Source organism: Pelobates fuscus, chromosome 8, assembly GCF_036172605.1.
Source record: "Pelobates fuscus isolate aPelFus1 chromosome 8, aPelFus1.pri, whole genome shotgun sequence".
NCBI lineage: Eukaryota > Metazoa > Chordata > Amphibia > Anura > Pelobatidae > Pelobates > Pelobates fuscus.
Window position 1 is genome coordinate 18,573,392 of NC_086324.1, and position 27,032 is coordinate 18,600,423.

At 45.9% G+C, this 27,032-nt stretch overlaps 1 protein-coding gene across 1 annotated transcript; it reads left to right on the forward strand.

Moving 5' to 3' along the window:
* Positions 1-21,307: 21,307 nt before the first annotated feature.
* LOC134570644 (uncharacterized) lies at positions 21,308-26,687 on the forward strand. Its single transcript, XM_063428580.1, has 2 exons — positions 21,308-21,347; positions 25,593-26,687. Exon 2 carries the CDS (start codon positions 25,604-25,606, stop codon positions 26,630-26,632), a length of 1,029 nt encoding a protein of 342 aa, XP_063284650.1. The 5' UTR covers positions 21,308-21,347; positions 25,593-25,603; the 3' UTR covers positions 26,633-26,687.
* The last annotated feature ends 345 nt before the right edge of the window (positions 26,688-27,032 follow it).

The following is a 27,032-nucleotide window of genomic DNA, read 5'->3' on the forward strand; positions in this document are numbered from 1 at the left end:
TGACAGGGGGGAGAGAAATTGATGTGGGGGGGAGAGATTGACATCCATCACACACAATGCACCCCTTACACACGGAAAAACACACAATGCATTACACACACTCAATGCACCCCTTACAGAAACACACCTTGCAGCCCTTCCACATACAAACACAGATTCACACAATGCATTCCTTACACACATCAGGACATCCCCCTACACACTCCACCCCCTGTGAACAAACTCATTGGTGGAACATGAAGGTGGACCCAGACCTTGAGCTGTGTAAAGGGGCCCCCCAAAAAATTTAGCTGCTTCCTGTTCTCCCAGAACATTGATTTTTGTGACCACAGTTACAAACAGCCTCCAGAGAGCCTGTTCTACACCAGACCAGTGGAACCAGACTACAGCTAGAGCCCATCATCCTCATCTGGTTGTAAGTAGGCAATCTAGTATATTATTCGTGGCACTAATCTCTAATTTACTTCAAATTAAAGAAACCCTATAGTCCCCAGAACCACTGCAGCTTAATGTAGTGGTTCTGGTGTCTATAGCCTGTCCCTGCAGGCCTTTTAATGTAAACACTGCAGCACTGGCGTTGGTTAACATGGCTGATCATATGGGTGGGGCATTGTGATGTCACATCGGGGTGGGGGGGGGCAAACTTTACTTTTGCCTAGGACGGCAAAAATCCTTGCACTGGTCCTGGCCGGGTGTAACGTGACTACCCGGCGCTCAGTCTGACACTGCGCCTGCTGGATGTCCAGAGGTCCCCCTGCTATGTCACGTAAAAGGGGGACAAAGGTAGAAAAAAATTGGAAGGGTTCAGAGGGGTACTAATATGCATGGAAGGGTTCAGAGGGGTACTAATATGCATGGAAGGGTTCAGAGGGGTACTAATATGCATGGAAGGGGTTAGGAGGGGTACTAATATGCATGGAAGGGGTTAGGAGGGGTACTAATATGCATGGAAGGGGTTAGGGGGGTTCTAATATGCATGGAAGGGGTTAGGGGGGTTCTAATATGCATGGAAGGGGTAAGGGGGTTCTAATATGCATGGAAGGGGTAAGGGGGGGTTCTAATATGCATGGAAGGGGTTAGGGGGGGTTCTAATATGCATGGAAGGGGTTAGGGGGGGTTCTAATATGCATGGAAGGGGTTAGGGGGGGTTCTAATATGCATGGAAGGGGTTAGGGGGGGGTTCTAATATGCATGGAAGGGGTTAGGGGGGTTCTAATATGCATGGAAGGGGTTAGGGGGGGTTCTAATATGCATGGAAGGGGTTAGGGGGGGTTCTAATATGCATGGAAAGGGTTAGGGGGGGGTTCTAATATGCATAGGGGGGGTTCTAATATGCATGGAAGGGGTTAGGGGGGGTTCTAATATGCATGGAAGGGGTTAGGGGGGGTTCTAATATGCATGGAAGGGGTTAGGGGGGGTTCTAATATGCATGGAAGGGGTTAGGGGGGGTTCTAATATGCATGGAAGGGGTTAGGGGGGGTTCTAATATGCATGGAAGGGGTTAGGGGGGGTTCTAATATGCATGGAAGGGGGTTGGGGGGGGTTCTAATATGCATGGAAGGGGGTTGGGGGGGGGGTTCTAATATGCATGGAAGGGGGTTGGGGGGGGTTCTAATATGCATGGAAGGGGGTTGGGGGGGGTTCTAATATGCATGGAAGGGGGTTGGGGGGGGGTTCAAATATGCATGGAAGGGGGTTAGGGGGGGTTCTAATATGCATGGAAGGGGGTTAGGGGGGGGTTCTAATATGCATGGAAGGGGGTTGGGGGGTTCTAATATGCATGGAAGGGGGTTGGGGGGGTTCTAATATGCATGGAAGGGGGTTGGGGGGGGGGTTCTAATATGCATGGAAGGGGGTTGGGGGGGGTTCTAATATGCATGGAATGGACTTCTGAAAGTCACTGAATGGCAGTTAGGAAATGTGGTCACTATAAGTCAGGGGCAGTATTACACAATCTGTATATGTATAAAAGTAATCTGCAAAATATTTGTCATGTCGTACTAAAAATTAAGCTAGGAATATGCATATATTTTTTAAAAATAATTTTTAGAATGATAGACATCTTATTTCTTACATTTGTGGTGATTATTTTCCCCTCTATATTCAAGGGACACTATAGTCACCAGAACCACAACAGCTAAACTTAGTAGTTCTGGTGTCTATAGCATGTTTTTGCAGGCTTTTTAATGTAAGCACTGCCATTTCGTAAAAAGGCATGATTTACATTACTGCTGAGGAATACCTCTAGTGGACACTTAGATGGCCACTAGAGGTGCTTCCTAGTCGAGACATGAATGCCGCCCTGTGAAGTATCTGCGCATGTGCAACAGGGAGCAATGACGCTTCTGAATAGAAGTGTTTTATTGCTCCCTGCTCGCACCCTCCATTTCATCATTTTGACGAAATAGGGGCGCGGCATCAGGAGGATCCCGGTGCTGTATCCGGGTAAGTAAAACCCCTTCCCTGTACTGACCCTTTAATGTTATATCACTAATGTAGCGCTGTACAATGGGATAAAAAACTTAGTTTATGGAATAAGAATATACCCAGCGAGTAAAAATGCTGTCCCCCCAGATTTTTTGGGGGTTCCTATGCCCATGACTGTAAGTCTGTATGTTTAGAAAACCTGATGCCCTTTCCTATAGTGTTAATCCTTCAATGTTCATGTTGTTGCATTGACATGTGAAAACTGACATTTTATAGTGAAGCACCAACTATTGGTCTTGGTGACATTCAAATGCTGTCAAAATGGCTACCAAATATTTCCGCTCTGTCTATTGAACTAACATCTGCCATTACAATGTCAATTATACTTTCTCCCATCTATGAAGTACTCTTGCCCTCTCAAATCTTCCTTATTCTAACATAAGTGAAGGCAAAGCCTTTTAGGACATTTAAACCAACCACCTTAATTTATATTTTTATTATTCTTTCAGTGTGTTTGACCATGGTTGGTATCGTTCCCAAGAAGGATGCCCCAGGAGTGGATTTTTGTGGTGTTGACAAATATTACTACATTGTCCGATCTGATCTCGGCTGTTACATGCGGTCAACAAACTTCAACAAGGGTGAAGATCTAATTGTCTACAGTCTGCATCTCTCTTGTAGAAATGGAGACCATTACCTGGCCCATGAAGATGACCTATTCTATATCATTAAGGGCACAAATTATCGCCGTGTGACCAACATGAACACAGATGAAGGTGCTATAGTCTACGCTCTACATCCCAGCTGCCGGGGTGGTGATCACTATCTCTCTGCCTTCGGTCACTTCTACATCATTGACCAGAGTCGAGGGGTTTATCGTAAAACTACAAATATGAACACGTACGAGGATGGGGTGGAGTACACACTCCATCCCAACTGCAGGAACGGGCTCTACTACTTTGGTGTCAAAGACTACTATTACTTTGTGAAGCCTCATGATGAATGGGGGGTTCAGTATTACAAATGCACAGACTTCTCAAAGGATACGGATGGAGAGCCCTTTTCCTTTGATGCCACTGTCACCAACTTCACCCCTGGGGGCTTGGCCCTCATTCGGGGTCCCTCATTTGGTGTCTGGAAGTGCATCAAAACCATCAGCAATGATTCGCAGACTCCGATCACCTGGACAAACAAGATCAACAAGAAGGTTGGCTATGAGAAGGAGAAGATGTCCTCAATGGAACATAACTGGAATGTTTCAGCCACAGTGTCTGCAGAGACAGGTGGTCTGAGTGCCCTTGTCGTAAAGAGCCAGTTCTCTCTCAGTACTTCATATGGAGGATCCAGTGTCAACACAGAGAGAGAGAACTGGAATGAGGTGACAGAAACTGAGGAAACCATCAATCTGACCCTGAAGCCCAATGAGAAGATCTATGTTTGGCAGTATGAGCTGGGTCTGGGTAAAGAAGCTGTGCTATTCTGCAGGGATATGAAGTTTGATGATGATCCAGAACCCCCAACTGAGAACCCTCTACCACCAGCTAACTAGTTCACAAGGCAATCACTGTAACAATGTATTTGGCTTTCAGGGACTAAACCAACCTACAGACTGTTAATATTTATAGGTAACTAATCGTGTAACCTACACAATGTGTCTGCATAACCCTGTTATATCTAGTCATGGTGTGACCTTATCTGACATTGGAATGTTGGGTTTTGTCCTAACTATTTATGGTGGAAAACCTATCTAGGCTCTTCTAGTAAGGTCAAGGCAGTAATTATCCCTGTAATATGGAAATTGCTCCCTCCAGATTCTAAATGAAGGAAGAAAATAAAAATATTTGAATTGCATTCCTCAATTTGTGTCTTGTTTTCCTTCTAATATCCTCAATTCTCCAAATCTGTAATGTGTTCTATAACTAGTTGCAGCAGTTTAGAAACGCCTAACTGGTGTGGCAGTGCTCCTATAGCAGGCATAGGTAAGCTTCGTAACTCCAGATGTTTGGGACTACACCTCCCATGATGCTTTGCCAGCATTATAGGGATGCAGTCCACAACATCTGGAGTGCCGAAGGTCAGTGGCTTATCTAGGATTTATTTTGAGGGGGCGCACATGGTGGGCCAGGGACAAAAGTAGGGGCACATTTAACCCCATCCTCGCTGCAGTTTGACCCCGCCCCTGTCGCATGTAAAACCCCATTGGACACAATGTGTGTGTGTGTGGTTTTAATATTTTATAATCCCTAGTGGAGGATTCATTATTTTCCACCAGGGATTATTAAACACATTTCCCTATCAATTACTACCTTGACAGTTTACCACACCCACTGCCGCAAAACTCTGCCCACTATGTCCAACCCACATCATTAATCTCCACCTACTTATCACAATACAGATTACAGTCTAATCAATAAAGATTTACAGGGAATTGAAATGGTAATTTTAAATTTAAGGCCAAGTTGGAAACCTTCTCCCATTCACTATTTCAAGTTAATGTTGGAAATTCCCTGCAATTCTCTCTTTATTGAGTAGACCTTTATAACATCAAGTTCCCACCAACAGTACCACGTATCCATGGTATGCGATGCACAGCATCTATATCAGGCAGGTACACTTGATCAGTTAGGTGAGTTGTGTATCGGTGACACTGTCTGTTCAAATATAAAAAAAAACCTTGTGTAGATGTGTTTCAGAGTTGTCTATACCATATAATAAACATTAGTTCACAAATTATATTGGAGCGAATATAGCTAGAAAAAAAAGCTGAAAATAGGAAATGAAATATTAAAGGACATTTTACAGAATGGAATTAAAGAGAGAAATGGGAGCAAAGGCAAACATATGCACATATTCCATTAGCCCCTTTTAATGCCACCAATTCAACATGTTAAATGTCTCAGATTGAGACTTCAGTCACCACGCCACTGCTTTTAATTCCTCTAGTTCCTGGAATCTGTGGGTATTATACAGAGAGCAGCACTATCAGGGCCGGATTAAGAGCACAGTGGGCCTGGTGCTGACAATTATGATGGGCCTAATTACAGAATCTTATTGACCAAAAACACTAAAACAGTCATACCTCCCATGCGTCATGTATCTGATGGAGATGGTGCTGGAGGGGAACAAACACATACTCTATGCTAATTTCTCGCTAATGTATGCTTTCAAGTAAATCCATAACCCCTAACAGCAGTGTCCAGAGAAGCAGGAAGTCAAAGGGTGGGGTAAAAGGGTGTGCCACTGGCACGAATCACATGACAAGACCTACCAAATGTGGTGAACATGCCCAAAAAGGGGGTATGTTTGTCTAAAGAATTGGAAGGTCAGTCTGGCATGAATTCATGTCAGGCTGCCTGCCAATCCTGCAGGCTGTCCAACTAAGGGCATACTATGCAGGCAGCACCTTGAGCTTGACATAAATGTGTCTAATGATGCGCTACTTTCTAAGGACTGTCCTCTAGCACTCGTTGGTCCACTTGTCTCCTTACCTTCTTACTAGCAGGCAGAAGTTCCTGGTATATAGTCTGAGACAGAGAGAAGGTGTATGTAGTGAAGGTTGAAGAAAGGGGACATGCCACAGTGTTAGAGAGACCAACGTCTGCATTACCTAAACTAATTTTAATGTCAGCCAGTCAACACAAGTTTTGTTCCCATACATCCCTCTTAAGCTTCCAAACTTAAAGGGACACTATAGTCACCATAACAACTACAGCTTATTGTATTTGTTCGGGTAAGTAGAATCATTCCATTCAGGATTTTTGCAGTAAACAGTCTTTTCAGAGAAAATAACTCCACTGGCCGCTCCTTAGATGACTGCTAGAGGTGCTTCCTGGGGCAGTACTGCCTAGTGTGCAGCACTGCCATTCAGTGTCTCCACCCTCTGCATGCAGACACTGAACTTTCCTCATAGAGATGCATTGATTCAATTTATCTTTATGAGGAGATGCAGATTGACCAGAGCTATGTTGGACTTGTGCTGGCTCTGCCCCTGATCTGCCTAGTTGAGTCTCAGCCAATCCTATGGGGAAGTATTGTAATTTGCTCAGACCACCACTTCTGAGCCAGCAACTGCAGACTTGAATACAAGTAATATTTTACTATATTTAGGGAGGCAAGAAGGGGCCAGGGTGGTGGTTTTAACATAATGGGGTCAGAAATACATGATTGTGTTCCTGACCCTATAGTGCTCCTTTAAGCAAGAGTATGTGAAGAGTAGTTAAGGTTGCCACCTTTCTTGGAAAAAAAATACCAGCCTTAATCATTTGTATAATTAGTTATGCGTGACATCACATGATGTAAATCACAAGGGGAGACATCAGAGAAAATCCAGTAAAATCACCAACAAACTACTCAGTTTGATTCTGCTGTATAGATGGATTGCTCCCAGTGTCTCAGTCTCGCAAGTCACCCAGTGTCTGTGTCCCCATTTCGCCCAATGTCTCAGTGTGTCCCCATGTCACTAGGATACTGGGAGACATGGGGACACAGATATTTAGGGAAACGGGGACACTGAGACACTAGGGACACAGACACTGGGAGACATGGGGAAACTGAAACATTTGGGGACACTAAGACACTAGGGGACACTGGTTAGGAGACACACATGGGGACACTGAGACAATAGGGACACTGGCTGGTGGACATGGGGACATAGAGCATCCGTGTCCCAATGTCACTATGTCTCTCAGCATCCCCATGTGTCTCAGCATCCCCATGTGTCTCACTTTTTTTTTTTTTAAATGGGCTTATTCCATGGGCCTGGGCCTGGAGCTGCAGCTCCATCAGCCCGTATGTTAATCCAGCCCTGCTGCCAGTCCACTTTGCCACTCATACCAGGTGTGACAATAGCGTGCTTTTAAAAAGAAAAACGTTTTTCCACTGTTATAGCTTGAATAGCAGTTAGTTTTCTTCAAGCAGGTGTCAGGCCTACAGCGTGTACTCTGCCAGTGCACATTGCCACTCATATCTGGTCTCACAGTTGCTTGCACGCATAGTACCACTAATCCAAAAAAAAAAAAATGACAGGCAGAGGCAGGCCACCCCGCATGGGCCATCGTGGTTGTGGTGCTGTGATTCCCTTTGGCCCTAGAATAATGCCCAGTTTTCAGAGGCCACGTACCCTGAACTTGAAAAGTTCTGAGCACATAGTTGACTGGCTAACACAGGACACCCAATCTTCTACAGCTTCTGCTCGGAACCTTGACGCACCATCCTCCTCCAGCTTAGCTTCGGGCACCTCTCAAGATACCACTCACCCGCCTGCCGCCACCACCAACACTAGCACCACAGCCGCTTCACTTGGTATGTCAGAGGAGTTATTCACACATCCGTTTGAAGAAAAGAGTGATGCGCAACCATTATTGTCAGAGGGTGTAGATAACAGGGATATGTCTCAGGCAGGGAGCATTACACACATGGACGTGCGGTATGATGATGATGTTGTACCCACTGCTGCTTCCTTTGCTGAGTTGTCAGATACAAGTGAAGCGGTTGATGATGATGATGCGTCCATGGATGTCACGTGGGTGCCTGCTCGGCAAGAAGAACAGGACGAAAGTTCAGATGGGGAGACAGAGAGGAGGCGGAGGAGGAGACGAGTTGGAAGCAGGGGGAGGTCGTCTCAAGGAGCTAGTGGCGCAGTCAGACAGCATGCATCGGCACCCAGGGTCAGCTCGACAGCACGCCAATCAACGCATGCTGTGTCCACCACCAGAATGCCGTCATTGCAGAGCTCAGCAGTGTGGCATTTTTTTTGTGTCTGCCTCTGACAACAGTGATGCCATTTGCAACCTGTGCCAAAAGAAACTGAGTTGTGGGAAGTCCAACACCCACCTAGGTACCACTGCTTTGCGTAGGCACATGATCGCACATCACAAACGCCTATGGGATCAACACATGAGTACAAGCAGCACGCAAACTCAAAGCCGCTATCCTCCTCCTGGTCCAGCATCTTCAGCCACGTCAACCACTGCTGTCCTCCTTGCCCCCTCTCAAGCATCCGCCACTCCGTCTCTCGCCTTGAGCAGTTCCCGCTCATCTGCTGTCAGGATCGGGACAGGGATCCAACACGCAGAGTACAAACAGGTGGTAGGTACGTATACCGGACCTTAGAATGGCCGGACTTAACGTAAGGAGTAAGTAGAGAATAGTCAGAGACAAGCCGAGGTCAAGGGAACGAGAGGACAGGTAAGCGAGGAACAAGCCGAGTCAAAGGGTAACAGAGATAAACAGGGTAGTACAAACAAGCCGGGTCAGAACCAAAGAGACAACTAGAATACAAGAGTGCTGAGTGACTAGACAGACTAGAACCACGACAGGGCAATGAGCAGATGCCGAAAGCCTTACTTTATACCTTGATTCTAGAGGGTATTCACGCCCCCGACGAGTCCTGATTAGTGCTCGGGACTTGACTGACAGGTCGACCCGGGTTGGCGTCATGACGTCGACTACTGAGCGTCGCGTCATATAAGGAAGTGGATCCCTCGCGGTCGGCTTGTAAATGGCCGAGAGGACCGCGAGGAACGGAGGAAACAACCCCTCTGGGAGGATAAACGTCTAAGTCTCTCACCTCCTCTGAGGCAGAGACTACAGGTACCCTGACATCTGCCTACAGTCAGGTGTCTGTCAAGGACATGTTTGAGCGTAAGAAGCCAATGTCAGAAAGTCACCCCCTTGCCCAGCGTCTGACAGCTGGCTTGTCTGAACTATTAGCCCGCCAGCTTTTACCATACAAGCTGGTGGAGTCTGAGGCGTTCAAAAAATTTGTGGCTATTGGGATACCGTAGTGGAAGGCAGGGGCGTATTAGCCGCGAGGCAAACAAGGCATTTGCCTTGGGCGGCATTTTCTAGGGGGCGGCAAAAAAAGCCCAAGGCAAATGTCTTGTTAGCCTTGCGGCTAACAGACATGCTGGGCTGCTGCTGGGCGGTCGGGCGGCGCTGGCGGCCGGCCGGCGAGGGAGCACTTCATCTGAGCTGTCTGCTCAGCTCCCTCGCGCGCCGCAGAGTGAGACTGGGAGCCGGAATATGACGTCATATTCCGGCTCCGCCTCCCAGCCTCACTGTGCGGCGCGCGAGGGAGCTGAGCAGACAGCTCAGATGAAGTGCTCCCTCGCCAGCCGCCCAAGAGCGCCGCCCGACCGCCCAGCAGCAGCCCAGCAGCCACTGGACCACCAGGGAATAAAGATGCCCCCCCCCCAGCATTCCCAAAGGTAAGGAGGCTGGGGGGGTTGAAGTAAAAAATAAAATAAAAAAAAGTGTTAATGTGAGTGAGTGAGTGTGAGTGTGTGTCTGTTATTGAGTGTGAGTGTGTGTCTGTTAGTGAGTGTGAGTGTGTGTCTGTTAGTGAGTGTGAGTGTGTGTCTGTTAGTGAGTGTGAGTGTGTGTCTGTTAGTGAGTGTGTGTGTCTGTTAGTGAGTGTGAGTGTCTGTTAGTGAATGTGTGTCTGTTAGTGAGTGTGTGTCTGTTAGTGAGTGTGTGTGTGTGTGTCAGTGTGTGTGTGTGTCTGTTAGTGTGTGTGTCTGTTAGTGTGTTTGCCTGTGAGTGTGTGTGTATGTTAGTGAGTGTGTGTGTCTGCTAGTTTGTGTCTGCTAGTGACTGAGTGTGTGTCTGTTAGTGCGTGTCTGTTAGTGCGTGTCTGTTAGTGCATGTCTGTTACTGAGTGTGAGTGTGTCTGTTACTGAGTGTGAGTGTGTCTGTTAGTGTGTTTGCCTGTGAGTGTGTGTGTGTGTGTCTGACTGACTGTGTGTGTGTATGTTAGTGAGTGTGTGTGTCTGCTAGTGACTGAGTGTATGTCTGTTAGTGCGTGTCTGTTACTGAGTGTGTCTGTTACTGAGTGTGAGTGTGTCTGTTACTGAGTGTGTCTGTTAGTGTGTGTGTTTCTGTTAGTGAGTGTATGCGTATCTGTCAGTGAATGTGTGTGTGTGTATTTAGAATGCGGGACGGGGTAAAGGTTGGGTGGGGGGGGGTGCCTGAGTTTTGTCCTGCCTAGGGCAGCACAAAACCAGGATACACCACTGGTGGAAGGTACCCGGATGAAATTTCTTTGCACAAAAGGCAATCCCCAACCTGTACTCGATTGTGCAAAAGGAAGTAATGGCATGTCTGGCACACAGTGTTGGGGCAAGGGTCCATCTTACCACTGATACCTGGTCTGCGAAGCATGGTCAGGGCAGGTATATCACCTACACTGCGCATTGGGTAAACCTGCTGACGGCTGCCAAGCATGGAATGCGTGGCTCTGCAGAGGAGTTGGTGACACCGCCAAGACTTGCAGGCAGGCCTGCTGCCACCTCCTCTACTCATCCTACTCCATCCTCTTCCATAACCTCCTCGGCTGAGTCCTCTTCTGCTGCTGCGTCTTGCTCCACATCAACGTGACAAACCTAGTCAGTCGCACCGAAGGCACCATCAGCGACATCATACCATTTGTTTTCTTCCTGGAGCGTGCCCTGCGAAGAGTGCTGGATCAGGCCGTAGATGAGCGTGAAGAGGAAGAGGAAGAGTTGTGGTCACCGTCACCACCAGAAACAGCCTTATCAGCATCGCTTGCTGGACCTGCGGCAACGCTGGAAGAGGAGTCAGAGGAGGAATGTGGCTTTGAGGAGGAGGAGGAAGACCAACCACAACAGGCATCCCAGGGTGCTCGTTGTCACCTATCTGGTACCCGTGGTGTTGTACGTGGCTGGGGGGAAGAACATACCTTCATTGAGATCACTGAGGAGGAGGAACGGGAAATGAGGCTGTCGTGCCTGTTGAGGGACCCTTGTATAAAAAGGCTGAAGGAGAACGACCTGTACTGGGTGTCCACGCTACTAGACCCCCGGTATAAGCAGAAAGTGGCGGAAATGTTACCGAATTACAACAAGTCGGAAAGGATGCAGCATTTGCAAAATAAATTAAAAAGTATGCTTTACACAGCGTATAAGGGTGATGTCACGGCACAACGGGAATCTAACAGGGGAAGAGGTGAAAGTCATCCTCCTCCTCCCACGACCACGCCGGCAAGGACAGGACGCTTTAAAGACGTGTTGTTGATGGAGGACATGTGGAGCTTTTTAAGTCCTATGCATCGCCACAGCCCTTTGGGATCCACCCTCAGAGAACGACTCGACCGACAGGTAGCAGACTACCTCGCCTTAACTGCAGATATCGACACTCTGAGGAGCGATGAACCCCTTGACTACTGAGTGTGCAGGCCTGACCTGTGGCCTGAGCTATCCCAATTTGCGATAGAACTTCTGGCCTGCCCCGCTTCAAGTGTCCTGTCAGAAAGGACCTTCAGTGCAGCAGGAGGTAGTGTCACTGAGAAGAGAAGTCGCCTAGGTCAAAAAAGTCTAGATTACCTCACCTTTATTAAGATGAATGAGGGATGGATGCCGAAGGGACTGACACTGGGCGATACATTCGACTACAAAAGGCCTGATAAGATGAGCTGCCTTGGGCTAAAAATGGTCCACACGCTGCTGTATTTTAGCTCTGAATGGCGGTTGACTTGCGTGACTTATCCGCCACCAACTAGGGTTCAAGCTGCAATGTTTTAGGGCACTTTCTGCCTGGGAAACAAACATCAATTTTTATGGCCGCTGCTACAGCAGCGGCTGCAACAATACCTAATTTTTCAGGCATGTGTACATGCCTAATTTTTCGGCCCTCTGGTGCTGCACTGTGGCTTCAAAAACCAAACCAAATAAAAGGCACATAACAGGGATTAAACTGATAGGAATAGTACTACTTAACACACCACTCCTATCTGGTGGCACATTAGATTGCACGCGCAGTGCCCCAAATTTGAAGTAGGAGGACCGACCAAGCATCTTTTTCCATCTCCCGGTTCCTAAAATCGATGCCATATACACGTCCCCTGATAGGGCGCCAGCTCGTTATTCTCTTGGGCGCCAGCTCGTTATTCTCTTTTTCACTTCACTAGGGACACTTTACTGCACTATGGGCACTTAGACCCACTCTTTGTCTTGCATACTGTTATTCCTAGCCAGCATCTGTGATGGGAAATCAGGCAGTCATCTAAACGTTTAGATTGAGCTTTAGCTTAGAACACTCTTGAAGGTGTTTAACCCCTTAAGGACCAAACTTCTGGAATAAAAGGGAATCATGACATGTCACACATGTCATGTGTCCTTAAGGGGTTAAGGAGATTAGGGCTAGTTTATAGGATTCTTCTTAGACCTCTCTGGGTCTTTATAGCCCTTCTACCTATCCAGCATTTCTGGAAACTAGCTAAGAGAAAGGGTGTCTGTGTGTCTGTGATACATTTAACTTTATATCTCCTTATTGACACTTTATCACTCCGTTCTCCATACTCTCTGCCTATACCCATCTATTTAGAGGGAATTTCCTTGCCCCTGCCAATATTATATAATAGGTAATAGTATTACCATTATTACACAATTAGGTCTCTGAGGAAAGGTGTCAATCCATATCTGCCAAGTGACCCTATGTAGGGGGAACAGTCCCTATTCTGCTTTGTGTCAGTGTGTATCAGGGGCTCTGAGGACAGGTGTCAATCCATATCTGCCAAGTGACCCTATGTAGGGGGAACAGTCTCTATTCTGCTATGTGTCAGTGTGTATCAGGGGCTCTGAGGACAGGTGTCAATCCATATCTGCCAAGTGACCCTATGTAGGGGGAACAGTCTCTATTCTGCTCTGTGTCAGTGTGTATCAGGGGCTCTGAGGACAGGTGTCAATCCATATCTGCCAAGTGACCCTATGTAGGGGGAACAGTCTCTATTCTGCTCTGTGTCAGTGTGTATCATGGTCTCTGAGGACAGGTGTCAATCCATATCTGCCAAGTGACCCTATGTAGGGGGAACAGTCTCTATTCTGCTCTGTGTCAGTGTGTATCATGGTCTCTCAGGACAGGTGTCAATCAATATCTGCCAAGCGACCCTATGTAGGGGGAACAGTCCCTATTATGCTCGGTGTCAGTGTGTATCAGGGATCCTTAGGATAGGTGTCAATCCATATCTGCCAAGTGACCCTATGTAGGGGGAATAGTCCCTATTCTGCTCTGTGTCAGTGTGTATCAGGGTCTCTGAGGACAGGTGTCAATCCATATGTCAAGGTGTCAATATGTCATATGTCAGGTGTCCATCCATATCCATTGTGATTTAGGAATGTTAGGTGATTTATGCCCTTTATGGATTTAAACCAGACTCTGCATCAACTGTGTAATTTTCCATGGGAGTATTGCCATGGATCCCCCTCCGGCATGCCACAGTCCAGGTGTTAGTCCCCTTGAAACAACATTTCCATCACTTTTGTGGCCAGAAAGAGTCCCTGTGGGTATTAAAATTCGCCTGCCCATTAAAGTCAATGGCGGGTCGCCCGGTTTGCCGGTTCGCGAACGTTTGCAGAAGTTCCCGTTCGCCGTTCGCAAACCGAAAATTTCGTGTTCGCGACATCACTAGTCACCAATACTTTCACCTGTAATCTTTGGAGACTGTTTAAATCAATTTGTGAATATCGAGCATTTTTTCCGTCAACTCAACTGATTTTCTCTTCCCTTTTTTTCACCAATCTTTGTTTTGAGGTCTACTGAAAAAGGATATTTCTGGATAAACTGCCTGAATTTACTATTGAGGAAACTGTCACTTTTTAGATCATTTTAGGAACAAGAAAAGAAATATATATATATATATATATTTAGAAAAAAAAAAATATATATATATAAATACAAAAAGGCCATGGACCAGTTAGTATAGATCTTAAATCTCCTTTATTTAGGCCCTCAACATGGCTATGGAGGCTTCATGAGGCTCTGCTTGTTGTCCCTGAAGTCAGAGAGCAGCTCACTCAAGCTTTAGATCTCTATTTTTAGGAAAATGAGATGGCTGATATTTCTCACGCTTGGAGTCCCAACATAAAAGGACTGAAGCGATAAAAGTCCATAGGGAGTTATTGCAAGCCAGAAGCCATCTGACAGAACTTCTTACACATAGATATCTTAGATTTCTACAACATTCCAAAGGTTTTTTCTATGCCCATGTTAATAAGGGGGGCAAGTTCCTTGTGAGGCTGCTGAAAGGTAACAGAACCCGCACATAGGTTCGTAAACTGAGAATGTTCTCAGGAAAAAACATATTTTCCAAACGACATAGCGGATGAGTTCCGGATTTACTACCATTCCTTGTATAACCTGTCCACACCCTATGCGAATATTTGCGAACATATGTCACACAAACAGTGAATCACGAAACCGCAGCAATGTTAGATGAACAGATTAGTGAAGACGAGCGCTCTGCAGCCTTGAAGGGGACTAAAATGGTAGAGATCCTGACCCTGTTACGTTCTCGGCAGGATATTATAAGAACTTGTCTGCTGTGCTTTTACCGTGGCTGACAAAGGCACTGAACGCTGTGGCAGATGAGCGGGAATTTGGTGCCGAGTCACTGGCTGCAACGATAACTGTCCTACTAAAGCCTGGGAAAAACCCAATGAATTTCAGCAGTTATCGCCCAATCTCATTGCTGAATGTGGATGCCAAACTCTTCACAAAGACTCAACTAGACTGCAGTCAATCCGACATAGGTCAGACCAGACAGGGTTTATACCTGGGCGCGAGGCACAAGATAGCATGTTGAGACTCTTTGCTATGCAACATCATGCTAGAAAAAAGAGAAAATGTCTCCGACTGCTGTCAACTGACGCCGAGAAGGCATTTGACCGCATCGACTGGTCATATACATTAGCTACGTTAAGGAGCATGGGATTGGGTGCAAGACTGCTCACATTGATCACTGCTTTATACAGCAAGCCACGTGCTTCAGTGCTGGTCAACAGGGCCCTGATGGCCGACTTTGGCATTAGCAATGGAACGAGGCAGTGGTGTTCCCCACTACTGTTTGCTATGTCTTTGGAAAAGCTACTTCAGGCACTGTGCCCAAATCCTGACATACAGGGATATACTTGGCAGGGAGTAGAACAGAAAGTCGCTGTCTATGCGGATGATCTCCTTTTATTCTTTTACATTGCCGTGCCTTCTATTGGAATTTGCGATGTTTGGTATATTCTCGGGCTTCAAGCTCAATCTGTCGAAGTGCGAGGCATGGAATGTCACACTCCCCACAGCAGACTATGTGGCACCAGACCCCCTGTTCCCGTTTCATTGGTGCTTTGGTAAAATTGAGAATCTTGGTATTTGGGTGACCATGGAACCACAAGACTTATATAATTGCAACTTTCTACCCTTGCTGAAAATATTGTTGGCTGAGTTGAAAAGATGGGCTTACCCCGATGTGTTGTGGCATGGGCGGGTAGCAGTAGTTAAAATTAATGTACTTCCAAAGGTTTTATACCTCCTCCAGACTATCCCATTGGCCCTACCAGCAACTTTTTCCTCATTTTTGAAAACAGCGGTTATTAAATCTGTTTGGCGGGGGGAGCGATCACGGTTGCGCCATGACCTTCTTTGCTTACCTAGACACAGGGGGGGTTGGCTTTACCCGACTTTAAAAAGTATCATCAGGCCATTGTTATTCAACAAATTCTCGATTGGCATTCGTGCTCTCCACAAAAATAATGAGTGGCCCTGGACGAAGGGGGACTAGATTCCTCTCTGGACTTGGCTATATGGTTGGGAGGCTCAGAGGACCTAGAACACATGAATAGGACGGCATTGGTCTTGCAAGCGTTCCGCTCTTGGAGGGTGCTTAATGAACTACCATATATCTCGCCTACACCTAGCCCTCTTATTCCTATGACAAACAACAGTAAACTGGTCAGGGGGCTCCCATCGAAGGCTTCATTCCGGTGGGGGAGATTATATTCCTATTCATAGGGCATTGCACGACGGGAAACTACGTGACTTGGACTCAGTATTAGAGAGTGTGACAAACTCCCCTTTTTAAGGGAGTTTGCTATGAGTTTTTGGACGTCTCCTGCCCTGTGACTATGGCCCCTGGGGGTATTGCCGTTTAAAAACCCTATTTGGGCTTATGGGGTTTTAATACACTCTTTCTGCCCCTTTAAATCCTCTGGGAAAGGATTTGCAAGGACTACTTCGGATACAGACGAAGTGCCGAAGTAGTCGAAGTGGCCGCCATTCGACATACGAACACATGGCGGCGGCCATTTTAATTCAGTCGAACGCGTTCAGCTGTGTTTGGTTGTCGAGTTCATGGAACTCAAATCAGAAACGCGACGGTACAAACACCGCTGAACTTTATCTTCTCCAGACTTCAACACTTCGACGGAAATCGAAGTGCGTTCGAATATTCGAATGGCACATTAACAGTGGATATCTGCACGAACGGCTCCCGTTCTTGCATACGAACGGAACTTAGCATTTTAAACTATTGGAAATAGACCGGCCGCACAGCCAAATTCTGTGGAACTCTTTTGGGCATGAAAGCCATGCTTGCGGTCGGTCAAATGTGACTTCCATGGAACTTTTGAACCCCTGCTCTGATCTGGGTGATTTTTGGATATGTTGTTCACCCATCAGAGCTATCCAGGGATGTATAATTCATGGGGATATGTTATATTTTGGGGTACTTTTTGGGGTTTGTATAAATGTATGTTTTTTTTTCTGCCTGTGGATAATTAAGTTGTTCAATTAGCTAGCTTAATTATATCACAGGCAGAGAGGAGGGCTTGCTGACTGTATTTGGGAGTCTTTCTGTGTTATTTTTTGTTTCTATTGGCTTTTGTAACTTTGTGTCCTGTGCTCCACAAAGGTCCATGTGGGCGGTAACCTTGTGGGGTAAAACTGTATAAAAGAAGCAGCTGTATCATTAAACCTTCAGTTCTACTTCACCCTCAATTTAGAGTCCTGTCTCTTATTGGGGGAAACAGCAACAAGGGATTGCTATGCTCTTCATATATGATATATTTCCTCCCTTGGGTAATCACTAAGCTCTTGTAAGAGCTTGTTCCTGTCCCTGTCCTGCTTCACTCTCTGGGGAAAGAGAGGTTCAACCACTGGAACCTGGAGCCTTGTCCAGGGTGGGTAGGAGACGGCGAGACCCCAACCAAGCTCCGGCAGTTCTTGGGGTCTGCGGTGGTTATGGCCTCTAGTGGAGTGCTTGGAGCCCTCAGGAAGCGCTAGGAGCATCCTTCAACGGAGGTACCAAGTTGGGGTGCCAGGTGATCCGTTACAGAGGGTACACCATGAACACCCTTAAATTACCTCCATTATTTACAACTGAAACATTACTATAGCACTCTCCCACATAAGGAACGGTTGCACAGGGAGCTTACTTAGTTTGAGGATCTCTGCTCGTGGGGCTCTTGAGAAAGCAGTCTCAACACTTTATCAATACCTATTGGTGGGGACTGGATCGGTAAATTTTTTTCAAAGGCAGTGGGAAGATCTCATGGGCAAGACTTTCTCGGCGATACAATGGGAAAGAGTACTGCTGTGGCAACATAAGAGCTCCATCAGTAGCAGGAGATGAACTACAAACTGGTCTCCCTTTGGTATAAAACACTGACCCTTCTTCATAGAATCTTTCATACGGTTCCCTCCACATGCTGGAGATGTCAGGTCAATAGAGGGACAATGTTACACATCTGGTGGGAATGCCAAAACATTGTCCCTTATTGGAAGATGGTGAAAGACACAGTGACTGATATCCTAGGGCAGTGATGGCGAACCTTTTTGAGCCCGAGTGCCCAAACCGCAATACATGTCAACTTTTTTTTCCTTAAAGTGCCCCATTAAGCTGAAGTGGTCTGGGTGACTAGTGTCCCTTTAATAATCTTCATGTCTTGTCCTTTTCTTTCTTTCTTACCTCCAAATGGATCTCTTGCAGTAGATGGACATTTGTATTTTTTACATCTCACATTAGTAGAGCTGCAGTATTCCCACTCTCGAAACTTGTTGGATGCACTAATTGTTCATTGTTTACTCAAAGATGAAGACTGAATATAAACCAAGCTTACTGGTGAATCTCCAGCACTGAATGAAGAATCAAAGATAACACTGGAGATAACTATTCTATTGTGATGTCACCAAGCTGTCATACCTGTGATGTGATGTCACAGATGGTCATGTCACTCACATTTTAGTGAATTAGGTTGAAAGCCTCTCACCTCTATCTTTCTCAAGTTCAAACTTTTGTTTTGTTGGTCCATGTAAAAGGATAATGAAGGGGCGGGGCCGGGCCGCCGAGCTGGTCGGTCGCAGGCAAGCAGAGCTCCTGCAACACCGCACATATTAACGATTAAAACTATGCCTTTACACCGAAAAACTGACCGACGGCTACAAAGCTTAAAGCAGAGGGACTGCTGGATCCAGGGAGAGGCTGGCTCACCGAGCTACAGTCCCCTGGAGGAGAACTCCTCGTGGATTTGCCTGAGGCCTACTCCGGTGGTGAGTGGGGCGGACGGCCGCTGCCCCACTGGCCTGCCACACAGCACCAAATCTGGAGCACGATGCTGGGCGGACTCGGCCCCGTTCCCCCCCCTATGGACCGGGGGGGTGATCCCGGTCCTCACCCTAAGGCCTTGATCGGGATGCCGCGGCCGAAGCTGGGAGGTCTGACCGCTGGGCCCAAGATGGCGGGCGCCATGTGCGCAAGCGGCGAAGTAAGCACTAACACCTAACACTGGAGCCCAAGGAAGATAAGGCGGCTCCAGCTTTCAGACACGGCTAAGCCGAGGAGTGAGACCACTTACCCCTGCAACCACTTCAACCTACGACAGCAACGGCGGCACAGGGGAGTAGGAGGTAACCCGCACACTGACTACCGCCGCCTGAACAGACTGACCGTGTCAACGACAAGAAGACAAGCCGACCTCTCACCCCACACGCCTGAGGCAGACTCACCCGGGAACCGAAAACCTCATGCCGGGCTCCCCTCCATGGCTGACGCCGACGGGCTGTATGTCGGGAGAGATGAGCACACTACAGCACTGCTGCAGTCCTATGGGAACCAGCGAACACTCCACAATGCAGCATGGGGGGACTGGGTCCTGATGCCGGCCCCGATGGACATTCACCTTTCAGCAAACACATAAGGCAGAACAGATTCCTAAAGCTAGTGGGACTCTCGCTGAGTGTGGGGTCTCTGGACCGCCAGGAAGACGGCCACCCGCAGAGGCAGCAATGGTGATCCCGGTCGGCTGGGGTGATATAAGCAATGAAGCGACTTACCTGTTCATGATTACTATTTACTCAAAAGCTATAGTTGTCTTGCACGATGTATATACTGTACCAGCATGTGTTTTATTAAGTGCATTTTAAGCTAAGTCACTGTTCCTATATAACAATTACGCTACCATAACTAAACTGTCAAGCACCAATCATTTTATCTCACCTGTTGTTACTTTGACACTTACGACATGTAACTTGTGCCCTAGTCTATGTTCCCTGATGGCAACCTAAATAATTGTTACAATGGAAGAGGATTGATTAATTCTTATTAAGCAGGACTGAACCTAATTGAGCAATTAGAACCTGACGGAATGGCCCTTTAACGCGACTGCTTAACATTGTTTTATTCAACCTCTTCTTAGTGAAATAGCACTCTAGCCTAGCTACTTACACTCGACACTGCAAACAGAGTCTGGAGATGTTTCCACAGCATGCAATTTAGACAACAGGGCCACCAGCTTATTCATATTATAGAGCCCACGCTTTGTATAATGCAACTTAAGCCTGGAATGGGCGACTATCATTCATGTATTTTACATCTTAAGCGGTGCCGACGCTGTCTCCTCACTGTTTTATATCGTTATATGGCATAGCTAGCTGTTCTTAGTCTAACCAGTTTGATCAACGTGTTCACTATATATACACTCGTGTCTTCTATATTCACCTAACTAACATGCTCCAAACTTGATCCTCTTGTCTTTAAAAAATATAAAATTGTGCAATGTTCCTTTATACCCCATTGTTATCTATGTTTTTGAACTATGCAAGTGGAATGCCTTTGGGGTACCACATGCCTGTCTGTTATCCTCATATGCACTGCAAAAATAAAGAATTATAAAAAAAAAAAAAAAAAAAAAAGGATAATGAAACACAATAAAAACAAGCCATTGAAGAACATTTTTTCATTTGTTTCCCTTAAAGTGACACTCCATTGCCTAAATTTACAGCAATATAAATCACTGTTTAGTAGATATACCACCAGAACATGCATTTAATTATGCATTTTCACATTCGGTGTACATCTAAAAACAGCTCGTAAAAACTGCAGATCTCTTGACTGAAGCATTTGCAAGCTCTCGTTTTCATACCTCGTTTTCATATCTTCGATTTCTTTAATTCTGCAGTTTTTGTAAAATGAAATAAAAGAGGACACACTCTTCACACATAAAGATAAAGTGCTACAGGTCTACGGAGTGTCCTTTCAGGATTATTTGATAGCGTTTACATTCAATGAACACAGTGAACAAACATTGCCCTCCTTCATAAATGTGGGGTGACACTTTATGTACGTAATATATAGATCGATTAAACTTAAAAAGCATGATTTTTTCCCCCTTCTTTAAAATCATTTAAAAATTAAAACAAAAATAATACATGTTCTTCTGTTAAGGTTTTATATGTTATAGTGTATACTAAGAGGTACACACATAGGTGATTAGAGCGAGTAGTTTTTATTTTTATTGTTTAGCATATTTTGTATTAATCAATGCACTATTTTTCAGCAACGCCCCTGTAAGGACTGCAGGTAGTAAATCAAGTCACTAATCAATGGGGAATTATAGTGAGTACATCTATAAATATACCAGCACTTTTCATGTTTTGACCATCACATTACCATACATTGTCTTCCCACCTGTGTCTCTTCTCCCAACCTGGGCAGGCTGAGGGGGTCAATTAGTAAATGATTAGGGATTGATTAACAAGGTGTCCAAATCCCTCACCTCCAGCTATAAAAGGATCATTCTGGGAGGGATGATATTAGGAGAGGGTTTGCTGGTATCACAGTTTCTGAGAAGGTGCCTTACTATGTGAGTTATTCTAGGTTTATTTACTAATAATGTGATTTATACACAGTGTGGTTATTTCCAAGTTGTGGATTTCCTTGGAGTGTTCACTTTATTATTACCTATAAATTAGGCAAAAAGACAGACTTGGGGAAAACTGCTAACTGAGCTATGGTGACAGCTTGACAATAAAATGTCACCATTTGGGTTTAACTTGATGTCTCAGGAATAAATACCTGCATGTTTTTTTAAATATTAAAGGGAGATTACTCTAACCCAAATCACAGCATCTCAATGGAATGGTGTTGTGGCCCTTTTAAGCAAGTGAGGTTTATTTTGTACATACTGCAGGGCAGCACTCTTCATGTGCCAACCCTCACACTATATATTTTTACAAAATAAATCCTTCTGGAACCTGAAACTCCCCTTAAAGGACCAATATAGGCACCCAGACCACCTCAGCTAAATGAAGTGGTCTGGGTGCCAAGTCCATCTAGGATTATCTCTTTCTGCTGTAAACATAGAAGTTTCAGAGAAACTGCTATGATTACTTTAGGGTTAATCCAGGCTCTAATCGCAGTCTCATTGATAGCCGCTAGAGGTGCTTCTCACTGTGCTTTTCAGTATGTATCAGATGTATGTACACAGCCAGCACTGAGCGAGCAGCTCTTAATTCACAAACCAGTAGTGATATCCTTACTATGTGTCCTCTCCTTAAAATGCAGGTTACTTTATAGTTCAGATCACTCATGTTGGTGGCTGGGCTGTGTTCATATATTTGATAAGGAAATCTTTGTGGAGAGAGGGCATGGCAAAGGAGGCAGGTTTTGGTGTAGTGGTCTGCAAGGGTTACGTCTAAACGAAACTTGTCCTAGTGACCGCCATTACATTGGTGTGAAATTCTAACTATATAATGTACTGTAAGCATGGGTGTAGGTACCCATGGACCATACAGGGCTCGGCCACGCTACAACAGAGGTAGAGGAGGGGGAGAAATAAATTGACAGGGGGGAGAGAAATTGATGTGGGGGGGAGAGATTGGCATCCATCACACACAATGCACCCCTTACACACGGAAAAACACACAATGCATTACACACACTCAATGCACCCCTTACAGAAACACACCTTGCAGCCCTTCTACATACAAACACAGATTCACACAATGCATTCCTTACACACATCAGGACATCCCCCTACACACTCCACCCCCTGTGAACAAACTCATTGGTGAAACATGAAGGTGGACCCAGACCTTGAGCTGTGTAAAGGGGCCCCCCAAAAAATTGAGCTGCTTCCTGTTCTCCCAGAACATTGATTTTTGTGACCACAGTTACAAACAGCCTCCAGAGAGCCTGTTCTACACCAGACCAGTGGAACCAGACTACAGCTAGAGCCCATCATCCTCATCTGGTTGTAAGTAGGCAATCTAGTATATTATTCGTGGCACTAATCTCTAATTTACTTCAAATTAAAGAAACCCTATAGTCCCCAGAACCACTGCAGCTTAATGTAGTGGTTCTGGTGTCTATAGCCTGTCCCTGCAGGCCTTTTAATGTAAACACTGCAGCACTGGCGTTGGTTAACATGGCAGATCATATGGGTGGGGCATTGTGATGTCACATCGGGGTGGGGGGGGGGCAAACTTTACTTTTGCCTAGGACGGCAAAAATCCTTGCACTGGTCCTGGCCGGGTGTAACGTGACTACCCGGCGCTCAGTCTGACACTGCGCCTGCTGGATGTCCAGAGGTCCCCCTGCTATGTCACGTAAAAGGGGGACAAAGGTAGAAAAAAATTGGAAGGGTTCAGAGGGGTACTAATATGCATGGAAGGGTTCAGAGGGGTACTAATATGCATGGAAGGGTTCAGAGGGGTACTAATATGCATGGAAGGGGTTAGGGGGGTTCTAATATGCATGGAAGGGGTTAGGGGGGGTTCTAATATGCATGGAAGGGGTTAGGGGGGGTTCTAATATGCATGGAAGGGGTTAGGGGGGTTCTAATATGCATGGAAGGGGTTAGGGGGGGTTCTAATATGCATGGAAGGGGTAAGGGGGTTCTAATATGCATGGAAGGGGTTAGGGGGGGTTCTAATATGCATGGAAGGGGTTAGGGGGGTACTAATATGCATGGAAGGGTTCAATGGGGTACTAATATGCATAGAAGGGTTCAGAGGGGTACTAATATGCATAGAAGGGTTCAGAGGGGTACTAATATGCATGGAAGGGTTCAGAGGGGTACTAATATGCATGGAAGGGTTCAGAGGGGTACTAATATGCATGGAAGGGTTCAGAGGGGTACTAATATGCATGGAAGGGTTCAGAGGGGTACTAATATGCATGGAAGGGTTCAGAGGGGTACTAATATGCATGGAAGGGTTCAGAGGGGTACTAATATGCATGGAAGGGTTCAGAGGGGTACTAATATGCATGGAAGGGTTCAGAGGGGTACTAATAGGCATGGAAGGGTTCAGAGGGGTACTAATAGGCATGGAAGGGGTTAGGGGGGGTTCTAATAGGCATGGAAGGGGTTAGGGGGGGTTCTAATAGGCATGGAAGGGGTTAGGGGGGGTTCTAATAGGCATGGAAGGGGTTAGGGGGGTTCTAATAGGCATGGAAGGGGTTAGGGGGGGTTCTAATAGGCATGGAAGGGGTTAGGTGGGTTCTAATAGGCATGGAAGGGGTTAGGTGGGGTTCTAATAGGCATGGAAGGGGTTAGGTGGGGTTCTAATATGCATGGAAGGGGTTAGGTGGGGTTCTAATATGCATGGAAGGGGTTAGGGGGGGTTCTAATATGCATGGAAGGGGGTTGGGGGGGGTTCTAATATGCATGGAAGGGGGTTGGGGGGGTTCTAATATGCATGGAAGGGGGTTGGGGGGGTTCTAATATGCATGGAAGGGGGTTGGGGGGGTTCTAATATGCATGGAAGGGGGTTGGGGGGGGTTCTAATATGCATGGAAGGGGGTTGGGGGGGTTCTAATATGCATGGAAGGGGGTTGGGGGGGGTTCTAATATGCATGGAAGGGGGTTGGGGGGGGTTCTAATATGCATGGAAGGGGGTTGGGGGGGTTCTAATATGCATGGAAGGGGGTTGGGGGGGGTTCTAATATGCATGGAAGGGGGTTGGGGGGGGGTTCTAATATGCATGGAAGGGGGTTGGGGGGGGTTCTAATATGCATGGAATGGGGTTGGGGGGGTTCTAATATGCATGGAATGGGGTTGGGGGGGGTTCTAATATGCATGGAATGGACTTCTGAAAGTGTCACTGAATGGCAGTTAGGAAATGTGGTCACTATAAGTCAGGGGCAGTATTACACAATCTGTATATGTATAAAAGTAATCTGCAAAATATTTGTCATGTCGTACTAAAAATTAAGCTAGGAATATGCATATATTTTTTAAAAATAATTTTTAGAATGATAGACATCTTATTTCTTACATTTGTGGTGATTATTTTCCCCTCTATATTCAAGGGGCACTATAGTCACCAGAACCACAACAGCTAAACTTAGTAGTTCTGGTGTCTATAGCATGTTTTTGCAGGCTTTTTAATGTAAGCACTGTCATTTCGTAAAAAGGCAGGATTTACATTACTGCTGAGGAAGGCCACTAGAGGTGCTTCCTAGTCGAGACATGAATGCCGCCCTGTGAAGTATCTGTGCATGTGCAACAGGGAGCAATGACGCTTCTGAATAGAAGCGTTTTATTGCTCCCTGCTCGCACCCTCCATTTCGTCATTTTGACGAAATAGGGGCGCGGCATCAGGAGGATCCCGGTGCTGTATCCGGGTAAGTAAAACCCCTTACCTGTACTGACCCTTTAATGTTATATCACTAATGTAGCGCTGTACAATGGGATAAAAAACTTAGTTTATGGAATAAGAATATACCCAGCGAGTAAAAATGCTGTCCCCCCAGATTTTTTGGGGGTTCCTATGCCCATGACTGTAAGTCTGTATGTTTAGAAAACCTGATGCCCTTTCCTATAGTGTTAATCCTTCAATGTTCATGTTGTTGCATTGACATGTAAAAACTGACATTTTACCAACTATTGGTCTTGGTGACATTCAAATGCTGTCAAAATGGCTACCAAATATTTCCGCTCTGTCTATTGAACTAACATCTGCCATTACAATGTCAATTATACTTTCTCCCATCTATGAAGTACTCTTGCCCTCTCAAATCTTCCTTATTCTAACATAAGTGAAGGCAAAGCCTTTTAGGACATTTAAACCAACCACCTTAATTTATATTTTTATTATTCTTTCAGTGTGTTTGACCATGGTTGGTATCGTTCCCAAGAAGGATGCCCCAGGAGTGGATTTTTGTGGTGTTGACAAATATTACTACATTGTCCGATCTGATCTCGGCTGTTACATGCGGTCAACAAACTTCAACAAGGGTGAAGATCTAATTGTCTACAGTCTGCATCTCTCTTGTAGAAATGGAGACCATTACCTGGCCCATGAAGATGACCTATTCTATATCATTAAGGGCACAAATTATCGCCGTGTGACCAACATGAACACAGATGAAGGTGCTATAGTCTACGCTCTACATCCCAGCTGCCGGGGTGGTGATCACTATCTCTCTGCCTTCGGTCACTTCTACATCATTGACCAGAGTCGAGGGGTTTATCGTAAAACTACAAATATGAACACGTACGAGGATGGGGTGGAGTACACACTCCATCCCAACTGCAGGAACGGGCTCTACTACTTTGGTGTCAAAGACTACTATTACTTTGTGAAGCCTCATGATGAATGGGGGGTTCAGTATTACAAATGCACAGACTTCTCAAAGGATACGGATGGAGAGCCCTTTTCCTTTGATGCCACTGTCACCAACTTCACCCCTGGGGGCTTGGCCCTCATTCGGGGTCCCTCATTTGGTGTCTGGAAGTGCATCAAAACCATCAGCAATGATTCGCAGACTCCGATCACCTGGACAAACAAGATCAACAAGAAGGTTGGCTATGAGAAGGAGAAGATGTCCTCAATGGAACATAACTGGAATGTTTCAGCCACAGTGTCTGCAGAGACAGGTGGTCTGAGTGCCCTTGTCGTAAAGAGCCAGTTCTCTCTCAGTACTTCATATGGAGGATCCAGTGTCAACACGGAGAGAGAGAACTGGAATGAGGTGACAGAAACTGAGGAAACCATCAATCTGACCCTGAAGCCCAATGAGAAGATCTATGTTTGGCAGTATGAGCTGGGTCTGGGTAAAGAAGCTGTGCTATTCTGCAGGGATATGAAGTTTGATGATGATCCAGAACCCCCAACTGAGAACCCTCTACCACCAGCTAACTAGTTCACAAGGCAATCACTGTAACAATGTATTTGGCTTTCAGGGACTAAACCAACCTACAGACTGTTAATATTTATAGGTAACTAATCGAGTAACCTACACAATGTGTCTGCATAACCCTGTTATATCTAGTCATGGTGTGACCTTATCTGACATTGGAATGTTGGGTTTTGTCCTAACTATTTATGGTGGAAAACCTATCTAGGCTCTTCTAGTAAGGTCAAGGCAGTAATTATCCCTGTAATATGGAAATTGCTCCCTCCAGATTCTAAATGAAGGAAGAAAATAAAAATATTCGAATTGCATTCCTCAATTTGTGTCTTGTTTTCCTTCTAATATCCTCAATTCTCCAAATCTGTTATGTGTTCTATAACTAGTTGCAGCAGTTTAGAAACGCCAAACT

Excerpts from the sequence above, each read along its gene's own strand:
- LOC134570644 (XM_063428580.1), top strand. The coding sequence starts at position 25,604 with ATGGTTGGTATCGTTCCCAAGAAGGATGCCCCAGGAGTGGATTTTTGT.